Below are 27,126 nucleotides of genomic sequence, written 5' to 3'. Positions count from 1 at the left end.
TAGTTTGAGCATTGTATAGTTCCCCCCCCCAGACTTCTTTCAAAAGTTTAAAGAATATAATTACTATATTCATTCTTTTCAACCACATGAATAAGTAGTGAGTTTCTTGCGGATATTGCTTGGGAGATAGTTTTACCTAGCATAAACTGTCAGTTGGAGAATAAATATCCATGAGCCTAATTTAATTTCTATGAAATTGGTATCATACTAATAGAATATGCCCTTTATATTTCAGGAATGCAATCCATAATTCGAGGTTGTTAATTTCCTCCTAGGTTCTTTGACAGAGTTTGTTCTGGTACGTAGAGTTCAGAACATGTGCTCTGAGCACCCTTGTGCCATTCACCAGAACTACTGCATTGTAGAAGTCTAGGGAGCACAGTTCACATCCTACTTCCATGCTCTGGGGGTGCATTTTCCATGGAGTGTGTGTAAATGTGGTCCCTGGGGCTGTGGAGTGAGGCATTGGGTCAGGCACTGGGCCTGCTTGCTGCTTTCCCTCACTCCCTCCTTTCCTCCTGTACAAATAGGAGACTAAATTGTGGTACCCACCTTTAAAGAATTTAAAGTTCAATAAAGGAGACAGATATATGAAATGCTGTGATACAGATTGCTATAGAGACAGAATAGGGGCATTGATTTATTTTATTTACTTATTTTTTTTTTAGAATTAGGTTTTGCTTCATATTGAGAGAATGGGGGCATTTAAATTGGACAAGAACAGCCTTTACAAAGAAGTAGGCAGAAGAGAGATGTTTTATCTGCAAGGAATTGTATAATCTAATGAAACAGATATACCCATTAAAATCAGAGTTCCCATTATCTGGATTATTATTTAGTAGTACCCTGAAAATTTCTTCTAGGGCAATGCTTCATAGAACAAAGTCTTTTATAAATGAGTTGACCAAAATTTTAATTGCAGGTAATAATTATGTACCTAAAAATCCCAGGAAAGAAAACTGTATTAAATGGAGGTACTTAACCTTTGCATGGCAAATACTACTCCTGTTAAAATTTCTCTTTGAGGGGGTATAATAAGTTGTATAGTTCATCTAGAAGAATAGGTGAAAATCTCAAGTTTTGAAAAGGCTAATGCTAAACCTGACCCTAGACCTAGATCTACCCCAGCCCTAAATATTTCTAACCGTAGCCCTTGCCCTTTCCTGAACTGTCACTTTATCCTGAGCCCTACATCTAGCCCTAATCCTAACCCTATGTCAAAAAAAGAAAAGCTTTCTGAAAAGGTAGTATAAAACAAAGCACACAGCTAGACAGATGAACAGAACAGACTAATCCAAGAACAGTCTTTAGTACGTATGTACGAGGACTTAAAACAAAAATTACGTAAGTCAGTGGGGAGAGGATTATTCGATAACCAGTAGAGCATGCATTTTTCTATACTCTGCTGGTGAAAGTGAAAATCATTATGCCCCTTTATGAGGAGCAGTTGGGCTTTGTCTATCAAACTTTCAAATACTAGGATTCTCCAGGGAAACAGCACCTCCAGACACAAAATACTTAAATTGGGTACTTCACGACCAGTCAAGTTGACACAAAATTAACCATTACAGCCAGCAATTCCACTTGTAGATATTTATCCTACTAATGCACATGGACATGTGCAAAATTATATATTTTCAGGTCTATTCATTTCAATTTGGTTAACACCCCCAAAAAATGGAAACCTAGATACCTATCATAGATAGGGTGACCATGTGTTCTGGTTTTCTTTTAACAGTACCAGTTTATACATTTCTCTTCACAGTATAATTATGAGAGCTTTCAACTTGCAAGTGTCCCATTTTATGTAAGAAACGATATGGTCACCCTCATCATAGAGGGTTGGTTAAATAATGGCTACATTTGTCCAATGGAAAAAAAGAAGAAGACCGAACAGCAAGAGGGGTCCTGCTTCCTTTTTTGGCCTCCCCACCCTGCTTCTAAGAAAACCGTGGCTTGTTTTATCTTCCTTGCTTCCCAGGCATTGTAAACCTTCAGTGCTCTGTCCACCAGCTGAGAGGGATTCATTCCTAACGCCCCATCTAAATGCTGGAGTTTCTTTCTGATATCTGGGGTACTTCGCCCAATAACGGTCATGTTTACCATCTGCACATTCTCTGCTGCCTGTGGGTCAACATCAGTGTGCTTCCTACAGGCCTGATAGATCCTCTCTGAAAATTCAGAAGGGTCCTCTTCGGGCTTTTGCTAAAGGGCTTGTATTATATTTAGACTCTTTTGCTAGGGCACCTCCTTAAGCCCTTCCAATATGCACTTTCTGTAATGTTCCAGGAAGGCTAGGCCCCCACCATTTGGGTACCAGTCAGGATGTGCAGGGAATTGCCGCAGCTGGGTTGGGGGTCCCATTAGGATTCTCTTGGTGGAGACCTCTTCATTAGCTCTATTTATAACCAGCCATCTCTAATCCACAGTCAAGATATTGAGGAGAGTTGATATATCTGCCCAGTTTGGATGATGAATGGCAAAAATGGAGGCAATAAAATCTGCCATTCTCTGAGGATCATCCCTATATGAAGGGCTGGAATTTTTCCAATTCAGTAAGCCTGAAGTGGAGAATGGAGTATGGGCCCAATAGTAGCCCCAGGCTGGCCTTCCCGATTTACTCCACCAGTAGGATATTGCCTCAAAGGAAACTGGTTTGCTCTAGATAGGGATGCTCCCTTGCCAAATTGGGTGCCCTGATGGGTCTTTGACTGGGAGACCCACCCCTCACCATACAAGGGTGGAGCTGTTTGCTTTGTGGTCTCTACTTCAGGGGCAGCTCGAGAAGGGAGTGGTGGCACAAAAGCTTCTCCTGCCATGAACTTGGCGTTCCCTGGGTTCAGAACATTGTCGAGGTTTACCTCCTCAGTCTCCTTTTCTTCCTGAGTCTTACTATGGGGAAGAGGTTTGGGGGCCTCTTCCCTTCTCTGTACTGTCAAGCGATTCTCTGTCCCTGGCAAAATCCTATTATTCAATGACATGAATGCATTGACAAAAGGAATTTCATTCTATCTGTCTAACTGTTGGCAATGCTGTTTCAATTTCATGGTGGTACAATAACTTAGGGAGCCATGCAGGGGCCACCTTTCCTCGCAAGCCAAAACTTATATAGGCTGCACAGTGTTACAATAACAAATCAATGCCTTAGTGTGGATGCTGGGTAATGGCAGTTCATGCTCCAGTCTGCCAAAATCCTGCCCTGTGGGCTTCCTTCAGGAGCCAGCCCAGACCTACCCTTATTGGCCCAGACACACAGGCCAAAAGCTATAACCAGAAAAATCCAAGAAACCTGAGAACAAATAAACAAAACAGGTATCTTCGACTCCATTATTCCAAAGAGTACTCACAAGCAAATCCGCCAACCAATCTCACAAACCCTGGTTCCCACACAGTGGCTTCCCCAAAGCAGCCCTCACCTGGACCTCATTTCACACAGCCTTTTCCTAGACCCGTCTCCTTTTCACTAGCCAGGCCTGTTCAGGTGGCTGGTGTCTTGAGCAGATGTGCAGAAAACTTCCTGGAGACTGGGAAAGCCCACAGTCCCACTCTTGGGGTCCACTAGCCACAGGCTGCCTGCTGCCCAACAGAGTTGCCATTGCTGTTACTGAACAGCAAGTGGGGCCCTGCTGCCCACCACCACCCTCTAGGCAAATTCCAGAGGCAAAGTTTTGATGACAAAGGAAAGGAGTCTTTATTCAAAAGCTACACAGTTTTGGAATAACAACTTTCCATATGCATTAGGCACTTAAGCCTATTGATTAATGCTAAAACTCCTGAGTTCCCCTATTATTCTCATCAGCTTTTTTTTTTTAAGATTTTATTTATTTATTTTTAGAGAGGGAAGGGAGGGAGAAAGAGAGAGAGAGAGAAACATCAATGTGTGGTTGCTGGGGGTCATGGCCTGCAACCCAGGCATGTGCCCTAACTGGGAATCGAACTTGCGACACTTTGGTTGGCAGTCAGCGTTCAATCCACTGAGCTACGCCAGCCAGGGCTCTCATCAGCTTTTAATTATCTTATTTCTATGAGGTTAGTTTACACACTAAAACAACATAAGATACAAAAGCTACACAATTCTGGAAGAATAGCAGGCTTCTGCCTCAGAGCCGTTCTCCTCTTGAACACCAGAAAAGAATAACCCCGCCACCCCCTGCCAGGGCAGCCTAGCCCTAGGCTGCGCCCGGAGTTCTTTCCCATCTACTATACCGTCCTTTGCGAAATGCAGGCAGCTGCAGCACAATCATCCAGGCATCCTCCAGGAAGAAGAGCTGGACCAGCATCCTCTTTTTATTTTAAATCTTCTGGCCCATAATTCCTCGCACTCTGGAGGCATTCAGCTTCTTAGCTAATCTCTATCTAGGCTGTTTACTATTGCCTCCAGCAACCTCCTCCTACCGCCCCTCCCTCCTCTACAGTGATCTGATCTGACCTCTCTGTATCAGAACTGAGGTGTAATGATCTAAGACACAATGTCGATTGAAAAAAAGCATGGTGTGAAACTGCGTGTGGCATGCTACAGGAAGGGAAGATACATGTGTGTCTGTTTATATTTGCTTGTATGTGATAGAGCATCTCCGTAGATACACAACCTGGTCACAGTGGTAATCCCCAAGGAGTGGACTAGGTACCTGGGTGCAGATATCCCAGACACGAGCCTTTCATTGTAAGCTTTATTGAATTGAAAATTTTTAACTATTCAAAAATAATAAAATATTTTACCAAACAACAAACCTGAAAATAAACTGGTGATAAGGAGCAGAATGCTGTGTCAGTCAGGGTTTGTCAAAGAAACAACCAGTGGGATATTATGTGTGAGATTTATTTCCAGGACCTGGTTTACGTGACTGTGGGAACTGGCAAGTCCAAAATCTGTAAGGCAGGCTAGAAGCCTGGAAAATTTCAGTCAGGAACTCAGACTGCAGTCTCATCAGAAATCCTTCCCCTTGGAAACCTCAGTTTTGCTCCAAGCAAAACTGACCTTTCAGCTGATTGGATGAGGCAGTCCACATTACGGAAGATAATCTCTTTATTTAAATTCGGTGGACTGTAGATGTTAAGCACATCTATGAAATACCTTCACAGCAAAGTCTACATTCCTGTTCTACTGAGCAAATGGGTAGCCTAGCCAAATGACCCACAGCATTCACTGTTTATCCTCAGCAGCTTGGCAGCTGTAAACTGTGTTTAATTACAAATAATGAAAATAACTAAGTCATACACCTGTCTAACATGATACAGCTATCCAGTGTATAACTGAAAACATGTTATTTCTTTCCCTGGAAGAGGGTGTAGTCCTTGAGTAATGATATACTTTAGCGTAAATACTATGATGGAAGGTTAACTGGTTGTGATGTATCTTATGTAGGAAGGTGAGAGGAAAGAAAACAGACATTGCTTAATATATGTATGTGTGTTATATACATTATAAATATATATTATAAAATATATATTTGATACATGTACATACAAACATAAAATGAGGAAAAATAATCATCACAGTCCTTGTTTCCCATCTGGATGTGTGGTTGTATGTGTGGTTGTATGTGTGGACCAGCTGGTTTTTATAAGCACCTTCCATTACTAATTCCATATTCCCTCTGCCCTCAGCAGCTGGTCGTGGCTGTTTGCCTGGTAGGGTATTGCAAACCTCCATTTCTGAAGAATTTGAGCCATTAGGTGTCCTCCCTGAATTGAATTTTGTAGCTTTCCATGGACCTTAGTTACAGGGCTTGGGGGTACGAAGATTCCCTAGGAGATGTGTGCTTTAGACATGCCCTTCCTTACCTCCACTGTGCAGTAACAGCCCAATTTCCCCTTGGCACTCAGGATAAATCACCCCAGCCAGGACCTGGTTTTGCTTGTTGATTCAGAGACATGAGGAGCCCAAAGTAACCAAGTAGTAGTCTTAATGTGCAGATTAATGGAATTGCTGTGTCCCCTCAGGGAGGAATTCCTCCTTTTGTAACAAAACCTCTACACCAGCACAGCCTAAGAATGTGGGGACAGCCCAAAAGGTCACTAGGGTTAATAGGGGTGGTGCCATGTACATTTCCATCCCTTGATTCTTGGACCTATGGGAGGAAGAGCACCATGTGTCAAATGTTGATGTAGAGCATGCATAGCTTCTGGGGAACATTGCCCCATCCTGTAAGCTGCTGCCTGCCATCCAGGTAGTGTGGTGATACCTGAGTCCTCAAAAGGCCATTCCCCCATTCTTTCAGGCCCGCAGCTTCAGGACGATGGGGAATGTGATAGGTCTAATGAATTCCATAAGCAAATAAGAAATATATTATCTCCAAAATCCAAAGAGACCCATGAGGTATTGTGCCTCTTTTTGGGTTGTGGGAGAAGTCAGATGCATCAAGTTAACCTTTACCTTACAAAAGATACCTAGACCTGTCCCACACCACTGGACCCCTAGAGTTTCAGTGAGGTAGAAGGCCTTAATTTTTTGCTAGAGTTATTTCCCACTGTCAGGCACACAGATGTCTTAAAAATAAATCTAGAGTAGTTGCTACTTCTTGCCCAGTATGTCCAATCAGTATATCATCAGTGTGGTGGACCAGTGTGAGAATGTTTCATGTAGGGAAAGGTGGTCAAGGTCTCTGTGGACTACATTCCATCACAGGGCTGGAGAACTGATATACCTCTGAGGGAGGAGAGTGTAATGTATATTGCTGGCCATGCCAGATAACCTGTTTCTGGTGCTCTTTACTAATAAGTATAAAGGAAAAAGAAAAAACCATTTGCTAGATCCATAGCTGTATACCAGATCTCAGGGGGGGTGTGAATTTGTTCAAGCAATGTTATCACATCTGGGCCAGTAGCGGCAACTGGAGTCACCCCTGGTTAAGTCCGTGAGGATCCACTGTCATTCTCCAGGAGTCATCTATTTTTTGCACAGGCCAAATAGGTGGGCCAAATGAAGTAGGAAACACCACCTTGATCCTTCCAGTCTGATGGCGGCACTAACCTCTGAAACCTCACCATTGCTTTCCATTTACTCTCTTCCTAGGTAAAGGCAGTTCCAGTGGTTTACATTTGTTGTTTCTTGCCAGAATAGCCTTCATGCCAGTGGTCAGAAAACCAACGCGGCTATTTTGCAAATGACTGCATATGTCTATACCAATATTGCTCTCGGAAACTGGGGCAATGGCCACAGGTTCCAGAGCTCACTGGACCACTTCTCTGGTTCCATTCTTGCTGCTTCTGTGGAAAACCCAGTCCTTCTCAAATGCCTTCCAGATATTTCCCCGTAAAGCCTTTACATTTACTCTTGAAACCAGTTTTTGCAGATGCCACATGGCACTGGCCAATTTCTTTTGCTCTTTTTTCTATTCTCCAGATGATCTCTACATGTACCCCAACCGTGGCCATTGGTGCTGCTGCTGACAGGGGTGCCTAGAGGCTGCTGAAGGCTAAGAGTACCATCTTCACAGCTATAAATGTGACAAAATTATCAGTGTCTGTCCCTTGAGACTCTAGTGAAAAAATTTCTTTAGGTTTTGTGGAGCATCAGAGTAATAGACAAGAATGTGCTCAGAATCACTCTATTATGGGTGTCCATAACTCATCAATAAAACATGAACACCTCAATCCTCTCTACCTTCAGGTGAATCCTTTCTCAAGAGGGCTTTTGGTTCCTTTTAGCTGCCAGCCCACTAGACTAGAGCTCCTCCAAATGGGGTCTGCAAACTGGGCTGTTGTCAGTATGTGGCAAGATAAGTACAGAAATCATGAGCTGTAAAATCTTACAGCAATTTGACATAGTGATTTTTGATTGTAGAACCTGATAATGAAAAATGGGATCGGATATTATGTTTTCATTATACTTTTCTAATAATTTATTTTTATTGGATTTTACAAAATTTCAGTCTGAAATTAAAAAGAAAAAGAATAGCTGATCCCTCACCGCAGGTGATTTAAGAAACTCTGATTGACCTCATGCTCTAACAGCCTGAATCCATTGTGAACAGTGTAGGCTTGAGCCCAGAAGTCTGCTGAATACTGTACTCGCCCAGAGTCTAAGAGCCCACTCGCTCACATGCCAAGTGGGTGGGAAGACGAGAGCTCTAGCCTGCTCAGTGTTCTGATGTCCAGTGGCTCTGGACTAGAGGGGCAGGGTTCAGAAGCAGGAATAGCCATCCCCACCATGGGGGTGACTCTCCTAATCCAGAGGAAACAGTGCTTCTGTGGGGGAAGATATTCATGGGGGGAATTGTGAGAACACAGTAGTAGTATTCAACCATGGTCTGAAAATATTAAATAGAAGAGCCAGATATTTTGAGAGAGACATGATTTTTGTTACAGTATATCATTATAATTGTTCTATTTTCTGACTAGTTATTGTTAATCTGTTGCTGTGCCTAATTTAGAAATTAAACTTTACCATAGGTATATATGTATAGAAAAAACACAGTATTTATAGAGTTGGTACTATGTGCAGTTTCAGGCATCCTGTGGGGGTCTTGAATCATATTCCCTGCACATAAGGGGGGACTACTGCAACCACTCTACTTGGGCTGTGTCTTAAGAAGTACTGCCTTTATGATAAGCACAATACCTGTTAGCAGACATGGCCTGACACAGGCACAGCATTGGCTATTCTCCCAGACAACCCCACTCAGATCTGTCCTTGGCACAAAACATTTTCCCTCACCTTGTACTTGCAGAAAGAGCTGTGGGCCTCCTCTCAGGGGGTGAAATCATAACTACTTCTCAGGGCTGCTCACAGCAGGTCAAGATCTAGCGTAGTACTAATGACATAGTAGATATAAGTTAGCTCGCCTTTTTCTTGTCGAACGCTCAAGGAAATGGCTTTATCACCACTGTGGCACACTCTCCAGCATATGGCTTTATGTGCCTCACCTGCAATATTTACCATCTATACATTACCACGTCTTTATTATCTTTTCTATATTCAAATAAAATTCTCAGGGACCCAGGCTACTTCTTCAACTCTGAATCCTTTGTAGCTCATAGTCTAACTGATGTGGGTTCTTCATTACTGTTTGTGATGTTAGGAAGTTAAATTTCTTTTAAATTACAGATAGGAAAAATATATTTTAATAGCAAACATTTCAGGCAAAGAAAATCATGCTCTTTTTAATAAATGTAACCCAAAACTATAAATAAACATGACATATTTTACAAAAGGTAAGAACAGTATTGCCTACACAAAGTAATTCTCTTGGTTCTAAGAAAACAAAACACAAAACAGTACATTTAAGTAAGGGTTTGTTTGTATCTCCTTACTTTGAGAACTTCATACATTTTAACTTGACATTTGCTTTATCTCACATGATAAAAACATAGCAAAATACAGTAAGCATCTTTTCAAAATATACAAAAATTTAATGTAATTTCTGAAACCTAGATATTTAACAGACAAACGTATTTAACAAGGTATTTCTTTGGACTGCAAGAGCAGTGTTGTATCACAGTTTTGCACCATAATCTTTATATTTTGGTGTTCCTCCTCCACTTTCTCTCCCTTCAAACTTCTGTCTAAAAAAAGAAGTATTAATAAAGATAATAGAATCTACTTATGAGCTCTGGATGACAGTATCTCCTTTCTCTATTTCAATCCCCTTATTCTACTTTGAAAATGCCGGCTAACAAACACACCCTTATACCCTGCATGAGGATTTGGTATTGCTCCCTCAACTGGCAACAGAAGTTGCTCTCGAATAAGGTGTAAGGTGCTCAGCCATCTCAGTGCCAGGTGATTCTTACTTCTCTCGGGCTAACACCTACAGTTTACTCTGGGGAAAGGACTGTTGTAACACAGTCTTGTTGAGTAGGCTCTTTCAGTCTGTTTGGAGAAATGTTGGGTGAAAATAACTTAGTGCTTACATATGCTCTATTATTGTTATAATAATATGTATAATATTATCATTAAACTGCATCATCTATATTTCATTATCCTTCCTCGATTTATGTTTTCTCCTTCTTTAAAACATGTTTCTCCAAAATGATGAAAAAATATTTCTTTTTTTAGATTATACTTTCCTTTATTATCCTACCTAATCATCCATATGACATTTACTTCTCACAGGTTTACCATTTGAAGGGAAGGAAGAACCTACCAGATTTCTAAGCCTTTTATAAAGAGAAAATAAATATTGCAAATATTCTCCATGGTAGTTTTGGAAATTGTTTTGGTTTTTGTATAAAGGGGAAAAAAAGCAGAATAACTCTGTTCCTTCCCCAACCCAGTCTTTAACGTTTGCTATCTCAATATGCTTTCTAAAGAGGCAGACTAAGCCTCCAAGTACATAGCCGTTTCCTTCCTGGTTAATAGCTCAATGTGGATGTCAGAGAAGCTGACCATGACACAGAGTGGGACTCTGGGCAAATAATGTCCACAAGGTTGAGGACGACGGTGAGGGAACACACAAACCCTTTATCTTCTACTGTGAGTACTCAGAGTGAGCACACCGGGTGTGGCGGCTGCATCGGTCTCCTCCATCCGAAGGGTGACCACTCAGTGTTCCGAAGGAGATGAGAACATCCTGAAGGGCAGCAGTTCCCCGTGCATCAGCAAATGTGGTGTGTTTGGAAAGATCCAGATCAGCATCTGCTTCTGATTTGTTTTTAAAGAAAAATCCGCAGTCAGCTTTTAGCTGCAGCCTGCTATGGATCATGGCATCAGAGAGCACGCGGCCCTGCTCCGGCCAGGGCAGCGGTCAGGAGAGGTCTATTTAAAGATGAAGGACCGAGATCGGATTGTGCCTTCCCTTTGGTCCAGCTGCTTTCTTATTTGAGACTGTAATAAAATGCACAAATGTGTGTATGTATTATTAAGCAGTTTTAAGATAACTATCTCTGGCTTTAACAAATATTAAATAAGACATGCTGATTAATAAGGAAACCATACAACAATAAGTTAATAATCATGTTCCCCCTTCCTAAGTTTTCATTTGTTTGTTTGTTTGCCTTTGTATTTTTCTCAAGAGAAATATAGTAAAGTGATGGCTAAAACTTGTGCAAATTGGGATTTGGCCGAATTCAGTAATTCATAAAATGCAATACTATTAAATGAATCAAAAGAAGATAAAGAACTAAATTTATTGATAAGAAAAGATGTTCATAATATATTAATAGGTGAGTGAGTGAACAGGTAAAGAACACTTAAGAATAATTTAATTTTATTTTAAATTATTTATTGGCACAGGGAAAAGTTTGAAAGTATGTACATTTGATGTATTTTTAACCTTAATTTTTCTATAATGATTATATATTGCTTGCATGATTATGAAATAGGAAGAATAAAAAATTGACTCATTTATCAGCAAGGATTTCATATGGCAAAAAAAATTTTTGCTGAATATCAAATATATTGGAGCCATTTTAAAATGAGTGGTATATTTACTTGGATTTCAAACTGAAAAGATAACAAAAGCAAAAGTCCCAGTATATAGAAAAGAAGATTCAACAAGATTCAATATATCAGCTAATTTCATAACAAATTAATTAGGAAAAATTGTGTATGTTTAAAAATATGACGGGTTTCAAGATACTATATCTACAGGAAATTTTAGAAAGCTTTAAGAACAAGTTCTAGGCAAAGAGTTCATTGACTTACAAACACATACGAAAAATGTATGAGACTGATAAATTTTTATAAGCATTCCATATTCCCCCTGGGAGGTATATAGGAAGCAGACAAAATAAATTAGCTCTTGTCCTTGACCTGTAAAAAATAATGCTTACATTGGAAATTAAGCTAAGTTCCTGTGGCAAGCTTTCTTCTCTGATTTAAAAGGACTTTCTACTGTAGAAACATGTCAGCTTTCCTCTCTCTGACCTTCCTATCCTACTTGTCCTCCTCCAGGCAAAATTGGGCAAGTTTGCACACTTAAAGGAAGGCTGATACACACTCAGGTGCAAGGCAAACTCTCTGGGGCTAAGACCTCAGTGCAGATTCATCCCTTCTCTGTTTACCCCTTTCTGCAGCCTTTCCATGTCCCAGAAGAATGAACTATTCCACAAGCCTGCAAGTAGACATTCCACTGATTCTCAGGGATACTGTGACTCAACAGAAACATGTCTCAAATCATCACCATGCTATTTCAGAGTACTAGGCATCTGTCCAGAAAACTTGTATAACTCACCAATTTCCAACGTAGTATCTTGATCCACTCATCAGCTTCTACTCCTGTCTTTGCACAGAGATAAAATGTCCTGAATGGAAATACTAAGCTGATAAAACAAAAGAAAGAAGGTAAGATGCTCCAGGCGGTTAACTGAATATACATTAGCTGAACACTAATTACAGTATTCCAAGAAAACAAGAATAGACAAAAGGCCTGGGGGAGTGATCTGAGAACTGGTGTATATGGAGCTATTTCTGCCAGCACTCTGCAGAAATGTCAAGGATGCTGTATATTCATATTATCACTGTGGGCCAGATTTATATTTTCTAATTAGAATTTAAAGAAGAGAAAAAAATGTCCAGGACACCCCCATATCCTTTTGTCTTAGACTGAATACAATACTTAGACTTTCATATTTATTCAGCTTATCTATAAAATGACTCAAAATCTGTGCTATGTTTCAAAGAATAAGCAGACAAAAAAGAAAGCTTGATGAAGGAGCTCACTTGGGTGAACTTGCTTCAATGAGGAAAAGGCTGCCTGCTGTGGATGTGGGCAGAGTTAGATGTGGAGGACAGGAGACACAGACAACGAAACTCCTTAGCTAGTTTGTCATTCCGCCCACTCTGGCCGTGAGTTAGTCAGTCTCTGCTGGAGGGAAGATGAACTTTCCTACTAGTATAAAAGACTTGTTCTAGGATCATGGTAGCTCATTTGATTGTCTCTTTGCCTGTAGAGACAAAATTGTTTGACTAATAAGGTAGCTTACACCTTGCCAGTACTTTCTGTCCTTACCATTGAGATGCAATATGCCAAAAATCTTTTTCCCTTTTATGATTATTTTAAAAAAAGTGCTGAGCTGAAATTCAGAAAGGTTTCTATATCCTAAAACCCAAGCAGAATATTTTGTTTGTATCAGTAATGTATGTCGAGTCTATGGGAGATCAGCCCCTGTGAACAGAAGGTACACTCTGATGTGAGTTCTGGTCAGTGGACAGTGTGTGTGTGGGGGGGGGGGGGGAGGAGCAGGGGGTGGTGCAGGGGTAGGAAGTGCTATTGTGCACACACTGTACAAAACTGGTTTCTGGAATTGTCATTGTTTGGCACTCCCTGTGGGAGATATTATTGATTGACTATTAATACAGATAATATTTTCCTTTCTTTTTACTAACAGAACTCCACGTGGTATAATAGAATTAGTTGAAGCTAATTATAATCATGCTAGTTCCCTTTTTTATCTTCCTCTGCTGCTGGCCACGGCCATGGGGCCCAGTCCAGGCCAATGAGATGAGAGGGGACATTTGATCGGAGGCTTTCTGGGAGAATGTCTGCCTTCCTGATAAAAACGGGTGGACGTGGCTGGTGCCATCCCTACACCTTCTGTCATGACTTACACGAGCCCTGCAGTAGCGAGCAGGAGGAACCGACCAGCAAGACTGTAGAGACACGGGGCCTGACATTGTCAGGACAGCTGCCTGTCTCTCTCTCTACATTTTGTTAGATGAACACGATAAACCCCTGCTAGCTTATATAGTTTCTTTATGCAAATTTAAAAAGATATCCACTCTTGTTTAATACTGTAGAATTAATGTTAATTTTTTTGGTGTGATAATAGTATTGTAGTTCTCTGAGTGATGTTTTTATTCTGGGGACATGCACATTGAAGTATTCAGGGGGAGTGCCATGAAGTCTGCGCCTCACTTTCAGATGGTTCAGGTGTAAGAAAGTGAACAGAGAGAAAGCAGATATGGGAAAATATTAACAACGGATGCATCTGGGTGAGGGCTTTATGGGTATGTGTCTATCAACTTTGGTATGCTTGAAAACTTTAAAATAAAAGTTGGTGGCAAATAAGACACCTCTTCCTCAGGATACTTTACTTTTCCCAGTTAGAAAATTGTCATGCTACGCTGATTATGTTAGAGCAAAACACTTTTGTGCCATTTTCCAGAAATTGTCCTAACAATACAAATCACCCATCACCGGAGTCAACAAAGTTTTCATAGAGGAGAAAACTCCAAATGAATAAAGCTGTTTAAGATGTGAATGGGGTCCTCCTAAGTCTACTGTACATGGACTGTGTACAGCTAACCAATCGTGCCAGCAGACACACGATGATCCCACCACGAGCGCCCGGTGTGGTGGCTCACTCACGTCACTCAGACCAAAGCAGCTGTACCCATGAAGACACACAGGTTTTGTTCCTCAGCTAAAATAAGTGGCAAGAAGACTTTCAAAAATATTTCTTTTAAGAAACAACTTACCAAAAACAGTTTACCCTTTCCTGTGAGTAATCAAATTGTACAGCTGAACATTCTGTTAAGTCCAAGATCCGAATTGGTTCTGGAGACTTAAAAAACAACAACAACCTGTCATTCAAAAAACACACAAATCTGTTCATCACTTATTCCCCTAATGAATCTTTCACTGTGTGCAACTGTCAATTTTGTTTTCTCCATGGGGACAGATAATAGAAAGTCTACTAAGGGAAGTAACGCATCCCTGATTTGGAAGTTGGTTTTTCATGAAACTGGGTACTAAGAAGACATTGATTTATTAATTTTAATTTGATGGAGATCGATTTTAATACATGGAAGGGAGTCATTTTTCTCTTATGTCTTGACACTTCAACTTTCTCAGAAACTTTGTAGAGGGAAAGTGAGAGGAAACAAAATAAATTTAAATTGGCTTAATGAAATGGACATGGGAAATGGGCATGCTTTTAACAAAGGAGGAAATTGCTGCAAAAGTTGATACAGTTTAGCTTGTCCCACAGAGCAGTTTCTGGGACACACATCTCATCTTTGCAAAAGAACATGGGTCACATCAGGAATCAAGAACTCATGCCTTCACTCATTTAGCAGGTGTTTCAGGTGCTCACAAGGAAAATTTTAGGCATTTTAAAGGCACATGTTCCTTTCATCTAGAGAGCTGATTTTTAAAGGGAAAATGTATTATCATGTTTCTCACCATCTGGTCTTTGAAGTATTTCAGTTCATTCCTGTGCAGAGTGAACCATCTTGTTTTCCAGGTCTGAGGAAAATAATCAGAATGTGTGGGTTTTGAAAACAGAAACGCAATACTTGAATGAGATCATTCCCTTTTGTTTTAAAAATATCTAAACCGTTAGATACAATAAAATATTCTTGTGGTAGGTGTCATTTCTGTAAAAAAGTTTCAAAATATCTACAAAAATGAAAACGATTTTGTGCATTAAGCTAATAATAAAGGCAGGGGTATCACCTGCATATTTAAACACATAAAAAGAAACAGCCAATCAAAAGTATTCAAGGTATCTTATGACAAACACTGAAGCTGCCATCTTATGAACTCTGTAATAATAATAATAGGTATCATTTTTTGAGCATTTGATGTGGGCTACATATTACCCTTGGATGTTTCTGTATATTATAGCCAATCCTTATACAATGCCAAATATTTTTTCTTTATTTTTATTGTTGTCACTATTACAGATGTCCCCATTTCCCACCCTTTCCCCACCTCCACCCCTCTTCCCTCTACAATGCCAAATATTATCTTTATTTTGTAAAAATTTGAGGCTTAGGAACCTCTAACCACATGATACTCTAAACCTTGTCTAAGAATTCCACAACATTGATGACAAAAACTGTGGTTCCCCACCATCCTTTATTTCTTACCCTGAATGCCAGTGTGCCTGGTTAAAAGTAATAGCAATGGATTTAAAAACAAATCTGCTATGGAAATGAATACTTCGTGTTCTTAGGGGGCATCTAGTCTAGTAGGGACACATATAACTAAACATACAGGTTCAGTTCAAGCAGGGAAATACCTTTGAGAGATATTAAGTGCCCTGACTCTTAAAATAGAGATATTTCATGAAGGTCTTCTTGGCACAGTTAAATGAGACAGAGTAACTTTGAAAACACCATCTCACAAATTGAGGGACAGTTGGACTTCCAGACTAGTAAAGCCCTAAATTGTGTTTTCTTTGGGGTTTTTTAAAACATAGTTACATTAATGCCAGTGATGTTTTTTGCTTAGTTTAAAGTAACATTTTATACAATTTAAATTCTTTGTTTAAAATTTTTTTAAAGGAATATGCTAGAGTTAACTCGCTACTTTCATCCTCCATTATACCATTAAAAAAGGGTTGTATTTTTTTCTTGGACATTAACTGTAGGCTACTCTGATACATTTGACTTTGTTAAAGAATAGTCAAGTAACTTTCCAGAATGTTAACTAATGGCCATAAAGATGAACTCCAGAAACAGGTAAATGTTATAACTGGGTTGAAGCGGGCAGGCAGTTATGTTTTACTTAAGTGTCAAAGTAAGAACTGAGTGTGCATGACAGGTTTTCTTCCTTTGTGACCAGCACTAGCCAACACATGCCTCCTTACCTTGACCAGGCCCCCCTGTTTGGTGAGGTAGCCTTCTTTGGTGCCCAGCTGAAAAAGAAAGAAGCACCAGCTGAAGCTTAGAACTATCACAACATGATCTTTGTCTTTCTATTTCTGTCCTGGTTTTAAATAAAATGCAAGTTTGCCTATGATCTTTAAATAATCAGCTTTTATGTTTCACCTAGGCACTGGAAAATCCTTCCTGTGTTTACAGACTGTCAGACTGGATCGTCCCATGTAATTCTGCAGCAATTGGCAGCAACTGAGGTCCTCTCCTTGCAATTTGCAAAATTTTGCAAATTTTGCAATTTCCTATTTGCAAACAATAAAACACATCTTGCCACTTATAAAAGTTAGTGTTGGGCAAAGTGTGTTATGTAAAACCCACTTGCTTGGATTGTTACTAGGGTATTAGGCACATAAACATGCTCACACATGTTGATACCATGTCAGCAGGTTTGGGAAAGTCTGGACTGAGCAAGTAAAGCGATTTATTACTTCCGTGCTTCCCAGAGTCTGTCTGTATTATGCTAATGTGCTTTGTGAATTTTTAAGAGGGAACATTAGCAATGTCATTCCAATATTTATTTTATTGCATAATCCTTCACCAACCCCCTCTTTAGTTTTTCATACGCCATCAGTTGAGACCTGTATTCCATGGGACAGAGTTTCAGGAATGCAGATTTACTTATACTTGATTTATCCAAAAGGAATTGGAAGTGAGAATGAATCATATCTTTTAACTCACACGTCAGTAATGCAAACGTAACAAGATACTTCTCTAGCAACTAGGAAATGTAACAAATGGTAGGAGGCTGTGTTCATAGAAATTTGCACAAAATAAAGACCATAAGATGAAGAAATTTATGATTTTATAGATTTCTGCAGAAATTGAGCTTGTGGTAGATATTTTGTTGTGATACGGTGTTATAATTTATCTTAATAAGGAAAAATGAATAATAATTGGGAAATAACTTAATTGACGTCAAGGTTCTTTTTATGGGAGTTTCCAGAGTATTTTTTTTCCTGAGGTAAATTCTCTCCACCAAATAAAAAGAGGAACAATAACCATCACAGTAAAAAGAGTCAAAGCAAGAAGTAATATATAACCAGTTCTTTTATAATTCTTATGGCATTAAAGTAAGGATGAACTTCTCAAATGTTCATTTAAATGATCCTAAACAATATTGGGGAATTTAATTTAATGTAATCACTTGACTTATTTTGACATTAAAAGAAATTGAAGTGACTGAACTTTGTTCAGTTATTATGGAAATGGCAAAAACTAAGACTTTGGGTTGTTGCAGGTTAAAGTCTGCTGAGGCAAAGTAATTATGGGTAAACTGTTACACAGAAGACCCTGACAGAATTGTTCACTAAAATCAAGCTAAGGAGTGACACTGCTCACTTCATCTTGCCTCCACCCAAGCAATATACTATAAGTCTAATATTTTCCTAAGGTTTTGGTAGATAACTGGAAGGCTGAGAGAGAAGAGCTGAGAATATTAATTTTATTCATGGTCTCAGGAAGTAAGGAGGGAAATAATTATATAGCAGATTTGTCTTTTTTTAAAAATTATGATCTATAACAGGAAAGCTATTTATAAGAGTCTCAAATTGGAAACCACACTTAAAAGTTTAAAAAGAAAGGATTAGCCTTCCTATCATCCTTCCTATCTGCTTGGGTGCCTGCCTGCCATAAATTTAGTCAAAAGTCACTGGGTGAGGTGAAGCAAGGTGGGCATCAGTGTGAGTGTGTACAGGGCATTCCACGTTAGTACAGGGTGGACACAGCAGGGTACAGAGAGCAGCTGTGTTGGCAATGGTGGCTGCAGCAGCTTAGAGTGAGGTACTGAAGCCTGGAAGGTGGGGGCGGTTCTGCCTGAAGGGATGGAAGGGGCAGACAGGGCACAGTGATAGAGCCAAGTCAGGGTAGGTGGGCATCTGCGGTGGGGATAAGAGTAGCAATGGCCAGGCTGTGGTCCCTGGGCAATAGGAGATTGCTTGCATTTGATCAATCACAAATAAGTAAGTGTACTGAAGATAATGGAATCCATATTCTTCACTGTGGGAGAAGGAAGTTACAAATATGAGAAGTGAAAATACTAGAATGAGCCTTTTGGTATGGGATTAGGATTGGAAGTAGTTGCATGACCCCATAGATAGATGATCGATACATAGGTATTGATATAGAGATATAGATAGAGGTAGATAGATGATAGGTAGACAAATATAGAGAGAAATGGAATTAAATATAGATATCAATATAGGTGTGTGCCCATATGTATATGCATACTTATTTTGCTAGCTCTGCTCTCAGAGTTGGCTGAGAGAGTGACATCCTAATAACGATAATCACGTAGCAGGCAGATCTTGGCTTCTAAAGTAACACACTCTCCAGGAAAAAAGAACAGAATTTCTTAGAGAAGTAACTGATTCTAGAAATGGAGGCAAGGAATGTATAAGATAACCCTAGAACATTTTGCTGTAACAGGAAGTAAAAAAAAATTCTCAAAGAACTATGAGGTTATAATGACATGGAAGTCACCTTGAATGAGCTCTTAATGGCCAACCTGGGAAAATTTAAAGGGTCAAAATGAATAATGATAGTCATGATTATAGCCCAATGATATAAAAATAAATGACTGCAGAATTTCAGAAAATAAAAAGCTGTTTCTTATAGTAGAATGACAGCCAATAAATGTAAAAGAAAAAATAGAATCACGGAAGCTCCATTTGGTAACACTATAGCAATAATGAAATAGTCAAGAAATATCAATGGATGCTAAAACTGATGGATAAAAGTTTAATGAGGAACAGGATATTTACTTAGTCTCAACCTTCGCCCAAAACATTAATAACAAAGAAGGGAACAAAGTGATTGTAGAGTGAAGAAACCTGGCAGACACCACAAAATCAAGCAATCAAACACACCATGTTGAGACACATTGAAAGTGTGCTTCACCTGAGAGGACACACTGAGAAGGGCAAATACCGCCTCTGTGGCACTTCTACCAAAACTGCAAAACCTGAATCTAATTTTAAGGCAACAACAGACAAATCAAAGTTGAATAACAGTTCACAAAGTAACTGGCCTTTAATTTTCAGAAGTGTTAAAGCATGAAATCAAAGAAAAACTGAGGAAGTGTTCCAGAGTGAAGAATACTCAAGAAGTGGGGAGAAATAAATACCACTTGTTATTGTGGACCAAACCCTTTTGTTCTATAGAAACTTATTGGGAAAACTGGTGAATCCTGACTGAGATGCGTGGATGGGGCGGCACACATTGTTAGCTTTCTAATTGGAATGGCTCTATGTGGTCACGTAGGCAGATGTGCTTGTGTGTAGGAAATACATATTGAAGTACTGTAATATTATTATCATATTATCGTATCAGCAATTTATTGTCAAATGGCTCAGGGACAAACACATTCCTTTGTTCTATTTCTTTAAAATTTTTTTACTGAATTTATTGGGATGACATTGGTTAATAGAATTACGTAGGTTCCTGGCATATAATTCTATAACACATCATCTGTATATTGTATTGTGTGTCTACCACTCCAAGTCAAGTCTCCTTCCATCACCGTTTGTCCCCCATTTACCCTCTTCTTCCTCCCTTCCTCCCTTTTCCCTCTGGTGATCACCATACTGTTCTGTGTCAATGAGTTTTCTTTTTTTCTTTGCTTAATCCCTTCACCTTTCCCATCTACCTACCCAGCCCTCCTCCCCTCTGACAGCTGTCAGTCTGTTCTCTTTATTTATGAGTCTGTTTCTACATTGTTTGTTTTTCATTAGATTCCTCATATGAGTGAAATCATACAGTATTTGTCTTTTTCTGACTGGCTTATTTCACTTAGCTCTCCAGTTCCATCCATGCTGTCAGAAAAGGTAAGATTTCCTTCTTTTTTATAGCCAAGCGGTAGTCCATTGTGTAAATACACCACGGCTTTTTTATCCACTCATCTACTGGTGGGCACTTGGGCTTCTTCTAAATCTTGGCTACTGTAAATAATGCTGCAATGAACATAGGGGTGTATATATTCTTTCAAATTAGTGTTTCAAACTTCTTCAAATATATTCCCAGAAGTGGAATTGCAGTGTCATAATGCAGTTCCATTTTTAGTTTTTGAGGTAATTTCATACTGCTTTCCATGGTGGCTGCACTGATCTGCATTCCCACCGTGCATGAGTGCTCCCTTTTCTCCACATCTTGCCAACAGTAGTTGTTTGTTGATATATTGATGATAGTCATTCTGACAGGTGTGAAGTGATATCTCATTGTGGTTTTAATTTGTATTTCTCTGACGATTAGTGACATTGAACAGCTTTTCCTGTATCTATTGGCCATCTATATGTCCTCTTTAGGGAAGCATCTATTCAAGTCCTTTGCCCATTTTTAAAAATTATTTAAAAAATTTTTTTTGAGAGAGGTTCTCCTAAAGAAGAGGGAGAATGAGAGGGAGAAAAACATCAATGTGTGGTTGCTTCTTGCATGCCCTTACTGGGGACCTGGCCCATAACTCAAGCATATGCATTGACTAAAAATTGAACCAATGACCGTTTGGTTTGCAGGTCAGCATTAAATCTACTGAGCCACAACAGCCAGGGCCTTTGCCCATTTTTTAATTGGCTTGTTTGGGTTTTTGTAATTGAGGTTTTTAAAATAAATTTTGAATATCAGCTCCATCAGATATATCACAGGTGAATATGTTCTCCCATTCGGTGGGTTTTCTTTTAATTTTATTGATGGTTTCCTTTGCTGTACAAAAAGTTTTTAGCTTGATGTAGCCCATTCATTTGTTTTTTTCTTTTGTTTTCTTTGCTTGAGACAATATATCAGGAAAAAATATTGCTATGAGAAATGTCTGAGGTTTTACTGCCTATGTTGTCTTCTAGGATTTTTATGGTTTCAAGTCTAATTAAATCTTCAATCCATTTGAGTTTATTCCTGTGTGTGGTGTATCTTTGTAATCTTTGTACTATTCTTACAATTTTTCCTGTCAGTTTGAATTTATTTAAAATAATAAATAGCTTGTATAAATTTTTAACAAACTTTGAACAACCACCAAAAATAGAATGTAAAAACATAATAGAGGATTAACTTAATAAATTATGGTATATCTAAATATTGGAATATTTAGGAATTTGTTTTAATGACATTTTAGAAAACTATGTAGTGACATGGAAGATGTTCACAAGATGATTAAACAAGCACATTGTAACTCTGTTTACAATGAAGAGCTCATTATATATATAATAGGTATGTTATATATATATATATATATAATATATAATCTTTATTCAACAGAAAGGCTAGAAGGATAGACACTGAAGGGTTAACTGTGAGAGAGCTTCAATGACAGAATGCTAAAAAATGGCAAACATACAAGGGGAGTGTCCAGGAAAAGGAAGTATAAACTGTGTTAAAGAGACAACAGAATACAGAAAAATGTCACAGAAGCAAAAGAAACTGAAATTTTAGAAGGAAGTTGTTAAAAATGTCAAATACCACAAAAGGAAAGCTAAGGAAGCTAACATTTTAGATGGGACTTACTCTATGTCAGTACTTAAAATATATTATCTCACGTAATCTCTGTCAATACAACTAATCTGTATCTCACATTTCCCAGGTTCAAAACAGAACTCCTCATTCCCATCCCCCTAAACCCATTCCTCCTGAAGACTTAGCCATCTCAGTAAATAAGCATTTACCCTGTTGCTCCTTCCTTCACAGAGTGCATTTAACCCAACAGTAAGACTTATCTCTGCTACATTCAACACACATTCTAAAACTGACCAGTTATCCCTTCCTCCTGTTCCGAGTGCCCATTCTTATCCCCTCTCCCCAGTTTCAACCATCAGCATCTTTCACCTCGTCTGCTGTTCACAGTCTCCCACCCGGTCTCCTTGCCTCTACCTTTGCCCCCATTCCATTTTGCACTTAGTAACAATAATGACCCTTTTCCCCAAACTTAAAAATGAATTATGTTACTCAAAAATATTAAAATTTCTCATGAATGCCTAGGACAAAAATGAATTCTATACTGCCCTGTACGACCCTTTGTGTTGTGTAAAGAGGGAACACTGTCATTGTGCGCAGATGCTTCTTCCCCACGTATGGAAATGTGTGTGGCCTCCATGACTGCTGCTCATTGTTGGGAAACAATTCTCCAGGGGTCTCTCCTGTTTCTGTATGTCTTATGAACAAGGCAGTAACAGCTGGTTTTCCTACACCAAATTTTAAAGCATATTTTTATAGCAAACAGCCTTCGAAGATAAAAAGTGTCTTCCTCTGGAGGAAAAGGCAGACAACCAGAAGCTTGGTGCCATGTATCGGCACTCATGAAACTGTGGCAGGCTAACTTGTTAGCTTGCAGGTAGGGTAGTCTCAGATTCCTCATAGTTCTTGACACTCACTAATGCTCGTAGTGCCCGAAAGCACAGTGACAACTAAAACACTCTAAAAAATCTCCAAACACTTAGCTGAACAGTACTTCCTCTTGCGAATGCCACCACCTTTCATGATCTGACTCCTCATTACCTCAACAGGTTCATCTCCTGCCACCCTCCGTGCAGCTCACTCCATACCCGTCAGTATGATCTTCCTGGTAGACTTTAAAAGATCTCAATGTAGTTCCCACCATAGGGCTTCTGTGCTGTTCTCTCTGCCTGCAACATTCCCACCTGTTGTCAGGAGTCTTCCCTTTCCTTCAGAAAAGCCTCTGCTCAAATGTCTCCTCTTCAAAGAAGCCTCCCCTCCATCTCTCTTCTCCCTTTATCCTGCTTTCTCTTTTTTATGATGTATTACTATTGGTTTTATATTATTACATTGATTAATGCCTGTGATCCCTCCACTGAAATGTGGGCTTAATGAGGTGAGAGCCTTTGTCTAACACCAGTGCTTAAAACTGGGTGTACTGTAGGCACTTAAAAAAAAGTTTAGAAGATGTCAGAGGAATGACAGCATGAGAGGTCCCCTTGGTCTCTCCCCTTGAAATTTCAACAATTTGAGCAACTATAATTCAGAAGATGATTCCATGATCAACACACATCTGAGAGATCCATGTATTGGCACATCTGAAGGTGAGCAAGTGGGAGTGAGGCAGGAAGGTGGGGAGGGAGAAGAGCTGAGATGATACAGGAGATATGCAGCCCGGAGCTAACAGCCTAGAGCTTACTGCAGGGCTCAGCCAGAGAAGGGAGGAATCAGTTTGCCGCTGGCACTCTCTTAAGCCAGAATACACGGAGCAATAAAATGAGCATTCCTGCAGGAGTAATCAGTATGCTGCTGCTGAGCTCAGTGACCTGTGCAGGCAGGAAGCACAGAGATGTGGCCACAGTTGTCTAGCAGTCAGAATTCCAAACAGAAAACAAAGTCTCAGAGCCTGGCTGCCTCCCCTTACCTTCCCAGAGCTAGCAGCAGGCCCCAGAAGCAGCTGTAGCAGTGAGTGCTGGGTTGCAGAGCCCATTATCTGCAATCCTGAAAACTGGTAACACAGAAACATTTTTTCCCTGAGCCACAGGTACACTCTGTGACTAATCCCAGGGCTGGGGGAGATACAGAAAGGAGGTTGCTGAGGTCTGCCAGTCACCATTACTGGGAGAACAAAGTAACAGAGACACTGGTCAGCCTCCCCCAGCTCACCCCACCCCCATCCATTGAGGCTGCATTGCCAGGCAGCATCTGGTTGCAGGGTTCAGCACTATGATTTCATGGATTTGGAAGCCCATTGTCCACCACATTTTCCCTACGAGGTTGATGCCCTGAGACTGAGGTGACCTGAACACAGAGGGTATGCCCACTTTCCCAGGTAACACAGGACATCTTCCGGCCCACAGCTCCACCTATTGGAAAACCATAGAAAGACTTCATATCAATCTGCCAGAGAAGTGCCACTCATATATACATGCCTAAACAGAGAAATAATCCATCAAATAACCAAGGTAACAAGGCAGCTCAGAAAGAAAATGAAAAAAAAAGAAGCCTCCAGAAAATAAACATAAAAAAGTGGGGATATGTGATTTAAATGACAGAAAATTCAAGATTGCAGTTCTGAAAAAACTCAGTGAGTTACAAGAAAACACAGATAGGCAGTTTAATAAACTCAGAAATAATTTCAATACACAAAACTGAAACTTTAAAAAATAACCAAATAGAAAATCTGGAGATGAAGAACTCAATAAAAGAGATAAAGAATGAACTAGCAAGCACAGGAAATAGAGCTGACCAGATGGAAGAAAGAATTAGTGATATCGAAGATAGAAATCTAGAAATGACACAAAGGGAAGAAGAAAGAGACTTAAACATAAAATAAGGAAAAACTTCTATGAGAACTATCTGACTCTATAAGAAAGAGTAATATAAGAATAATAGGTATACCAGAAGAAGAGAGGGGGAAGGGAACAGAGATTCTATTCAAACAGAGAGTTGAAAAGGACATCCCAAACCTATAGGAAGAGTAGATCCTCTAGCCCAAAAAGCAAACAGAGCACCTAATTATCTCTACCCAAAAAAGGTGTTTGCCAAGGCACACTGTGTCAAAACTGTCAAAAATTAATATGGAAGAAAGAATTCTCGAGGCAGCCAGGGAAAAGAAGATAGTAACTGATAAAAGAAATTCCAATAGATTATCATCGGATTTCTCAGCAGAAACCTTACAAGCTAGGAGAAAGTGGACTCAAATAGTCAAACTACTGAAAGAGAAAAATTCCCTGATAGGAATAATATATCCAGCAAAGTTAACTTTTAGATGTAAAGAAGAAATAAAGACTTTTTCAGACATACAGAAACTGAGGGAATTTACTCCCAGAACACCTTCCATTGAAGGAAATACTCAAGGAGGTTACTCTACTAGAGACAAAGAACAAAAGTTAACAAAACTATGAGTAAAATCACTAACATGCAGACAGAAGCAGTATCATTTTTAAGAATAGGGTACTACACACTTCAATATTTCATTGAGATTAAAGACGGTAACAACATTAAAAAGGAAGAAGAACACAATACCTACTACAATTCAGAAGTGAACTCACAGAATAAATAGGGTACAAAATAAATACCCAGAATTCAGTTGCATTTTTATAAACCAATAATGAGCTAACAGAGAAGAAAATTAAAAATAAACATTCAAAATTGCTTCAAAAAATAAAATACCTAGAATTAAATTTAACCAAAGATGTAAAGGACCTGTACTCAGACACTGAAAATAAATGGAAAAAGATACAAGTTGAGTGGAAGCATATACTGTCTTCATGGATAGGAAGAATTAACATCATTAAAATGTCCATAGTATCCAAACCAATCTATAGATTCAACACTACCCTTACCAAGATACCACTGACATATTTCACAGAACTAGAAGAGATGCTCCAAAAATTTATATGGAACCGCAAAAGATACCGAAAACCACAGCAATCTTAAGAAAGAAGAACAAAGTTGGAGGAATCGCACTAGCTGATATCAAACTATACCACAAGGCCATAGTAATCAAACCAGCATGGTACTGGCATAAAAACAGACATATAGATCAATGGGACAGAATAGAGACTTTAGAAATAAACCTGTGCCTTTTGGTCAGTTAATATTTGACAAAAGAGGCAAGAACATACAATGGGGTAAAGACAGTCTATTCAACAAATGGTGTTGGGAAAATTGCACAAATATGTGAAAAAAGGGAAACTAGACCACCTTCTTATACCATACACAAGAATAAACTCAAAATGGATTAAAGGCTTAAATGTTAGACTCAAAACCATAAAAATTCTAGAATAAATCATAAGAAGTAAAATCTCAGGCATTTCTTATAGCAATATATTTTTTGTGATCTATCTCCCCAGGCAAGGGAAACAAAAGAAAAAAATAAACAAATGGGGTTACTCAAACTAACAAGCTTTTTCAGAGCAAAGGAAACCATCAACAAAATGAAAAGACAACCCACTGATTGGGAGAACATACTTGCCAATGATATATCTGATAAGGGGTTAATATTAGAAACTTATAAAGAACTTGTATAACTCAACACCAGAAAAACAAACAAGCCAATTAAAAAATGGGCAAAGGACCTGAAGAGACACTTCTTCAAAGAGAACATACAGATGGCCAATAGATATATGAAAGAAAAGATGTTCAACTTCACTAGCCATTGTAGAGATGCAAGTTAAAACTGCAATGAGATATCAATTCACACCTGTTTTAATGGCTATCATCAATAAATCAACAAACAACAAGGGTTAGCGAGATGTGAAGAAAGGGAACCCTCTTGCACTGCTGGTGGGAATGCAGATTGGTGCAGCCACTGTGGAAAATAGTGTGGAATTACCTCAAAAAATTAAAAATGGAACTGCATTATGATGCAGCAATTCCACTTCTGAGAATATACCTGTAGTAGCCCAAAGCACTAATTTGAAAGAATATATGAACCCCTATGTTCATAGAGTTATTTACAGTAGCCAAGATTTGGAAGCAGCCTTAGGCTAAGTGTCCACTCAGCCTAAGATGAGTGGATAAAAAAGCTGTGATACATTTACACAATGGACTACTACCTGGCCATAAAAAAAAACAAGGAAATCTTATCTTTTCTGACAGCATGGATGGACCTGGAGAGCAAGCATTATGCTAAGTGAACTCAGCCAATCAGAGGAAGA

At 39.2% G+C, this 27,126-nt stretch overlaps 1 protein-coding gene across 1 annotated transcript in view; it reads right to left on the bottom strand.

The window, feature by feature from the left end:
• Positions 1-9,078: 9,078 nt before the first annotated feature.
• The window catches only part of DAPP1 (dual adaptor of phosphotyrosine and 3-phosphoinositides 1), a 53,728-nt gene continuing 35,680 nt past the window's right edge, over positions 9,079-27,126 (bottom strand). The window contains exons 5-9 of the mRNA XM_045820210.1: positions 16,480-16,527; positions 15,069-15,131; positions 14,363-14,448; positions 12,117-12,204; positions 9,079-10,768 (exon numbers count right to left, since the gene is read on the bottom strand). Of these exons, the coding sequence (XP_045676166.1) occupies positions 10,700-10,768; positions 12,117-12,204; positions 14,363-14,448; positions 15,069-15,131; positions 16,480-16,527 (354 nt within the window). The 3' untranslated portion in view covers positions 9,079-10,699. The remainder of the gene's footprint in view (positions 10,769-12,116; positions 12,205-14,362; positions 14,449-15,068; positions 15,132-16,479; positions 16,528-27,126) is intronic.

This window comes from Phyllostomus hastatus, unplaced genomic scaffold (assembly GCF_019186645.2).
Source record: "Phyllostomus hastatus isolate PE091 unplaced genomic scaffold, TTU_PhHast_1.1 phas_scaffold_39, whole genome shotgun sequence".
Taxonomy (NCBI): domain Eukaryota; kingdom Metazoa; phylum Chordata; class Mammalia; order Chiroptera; family Phyllostomidae; genus Phyllostomus; species Phyllostomus hastatus.
This window is presented reverse-complemented; position numbering and strand designations above follow the sequence as displayed.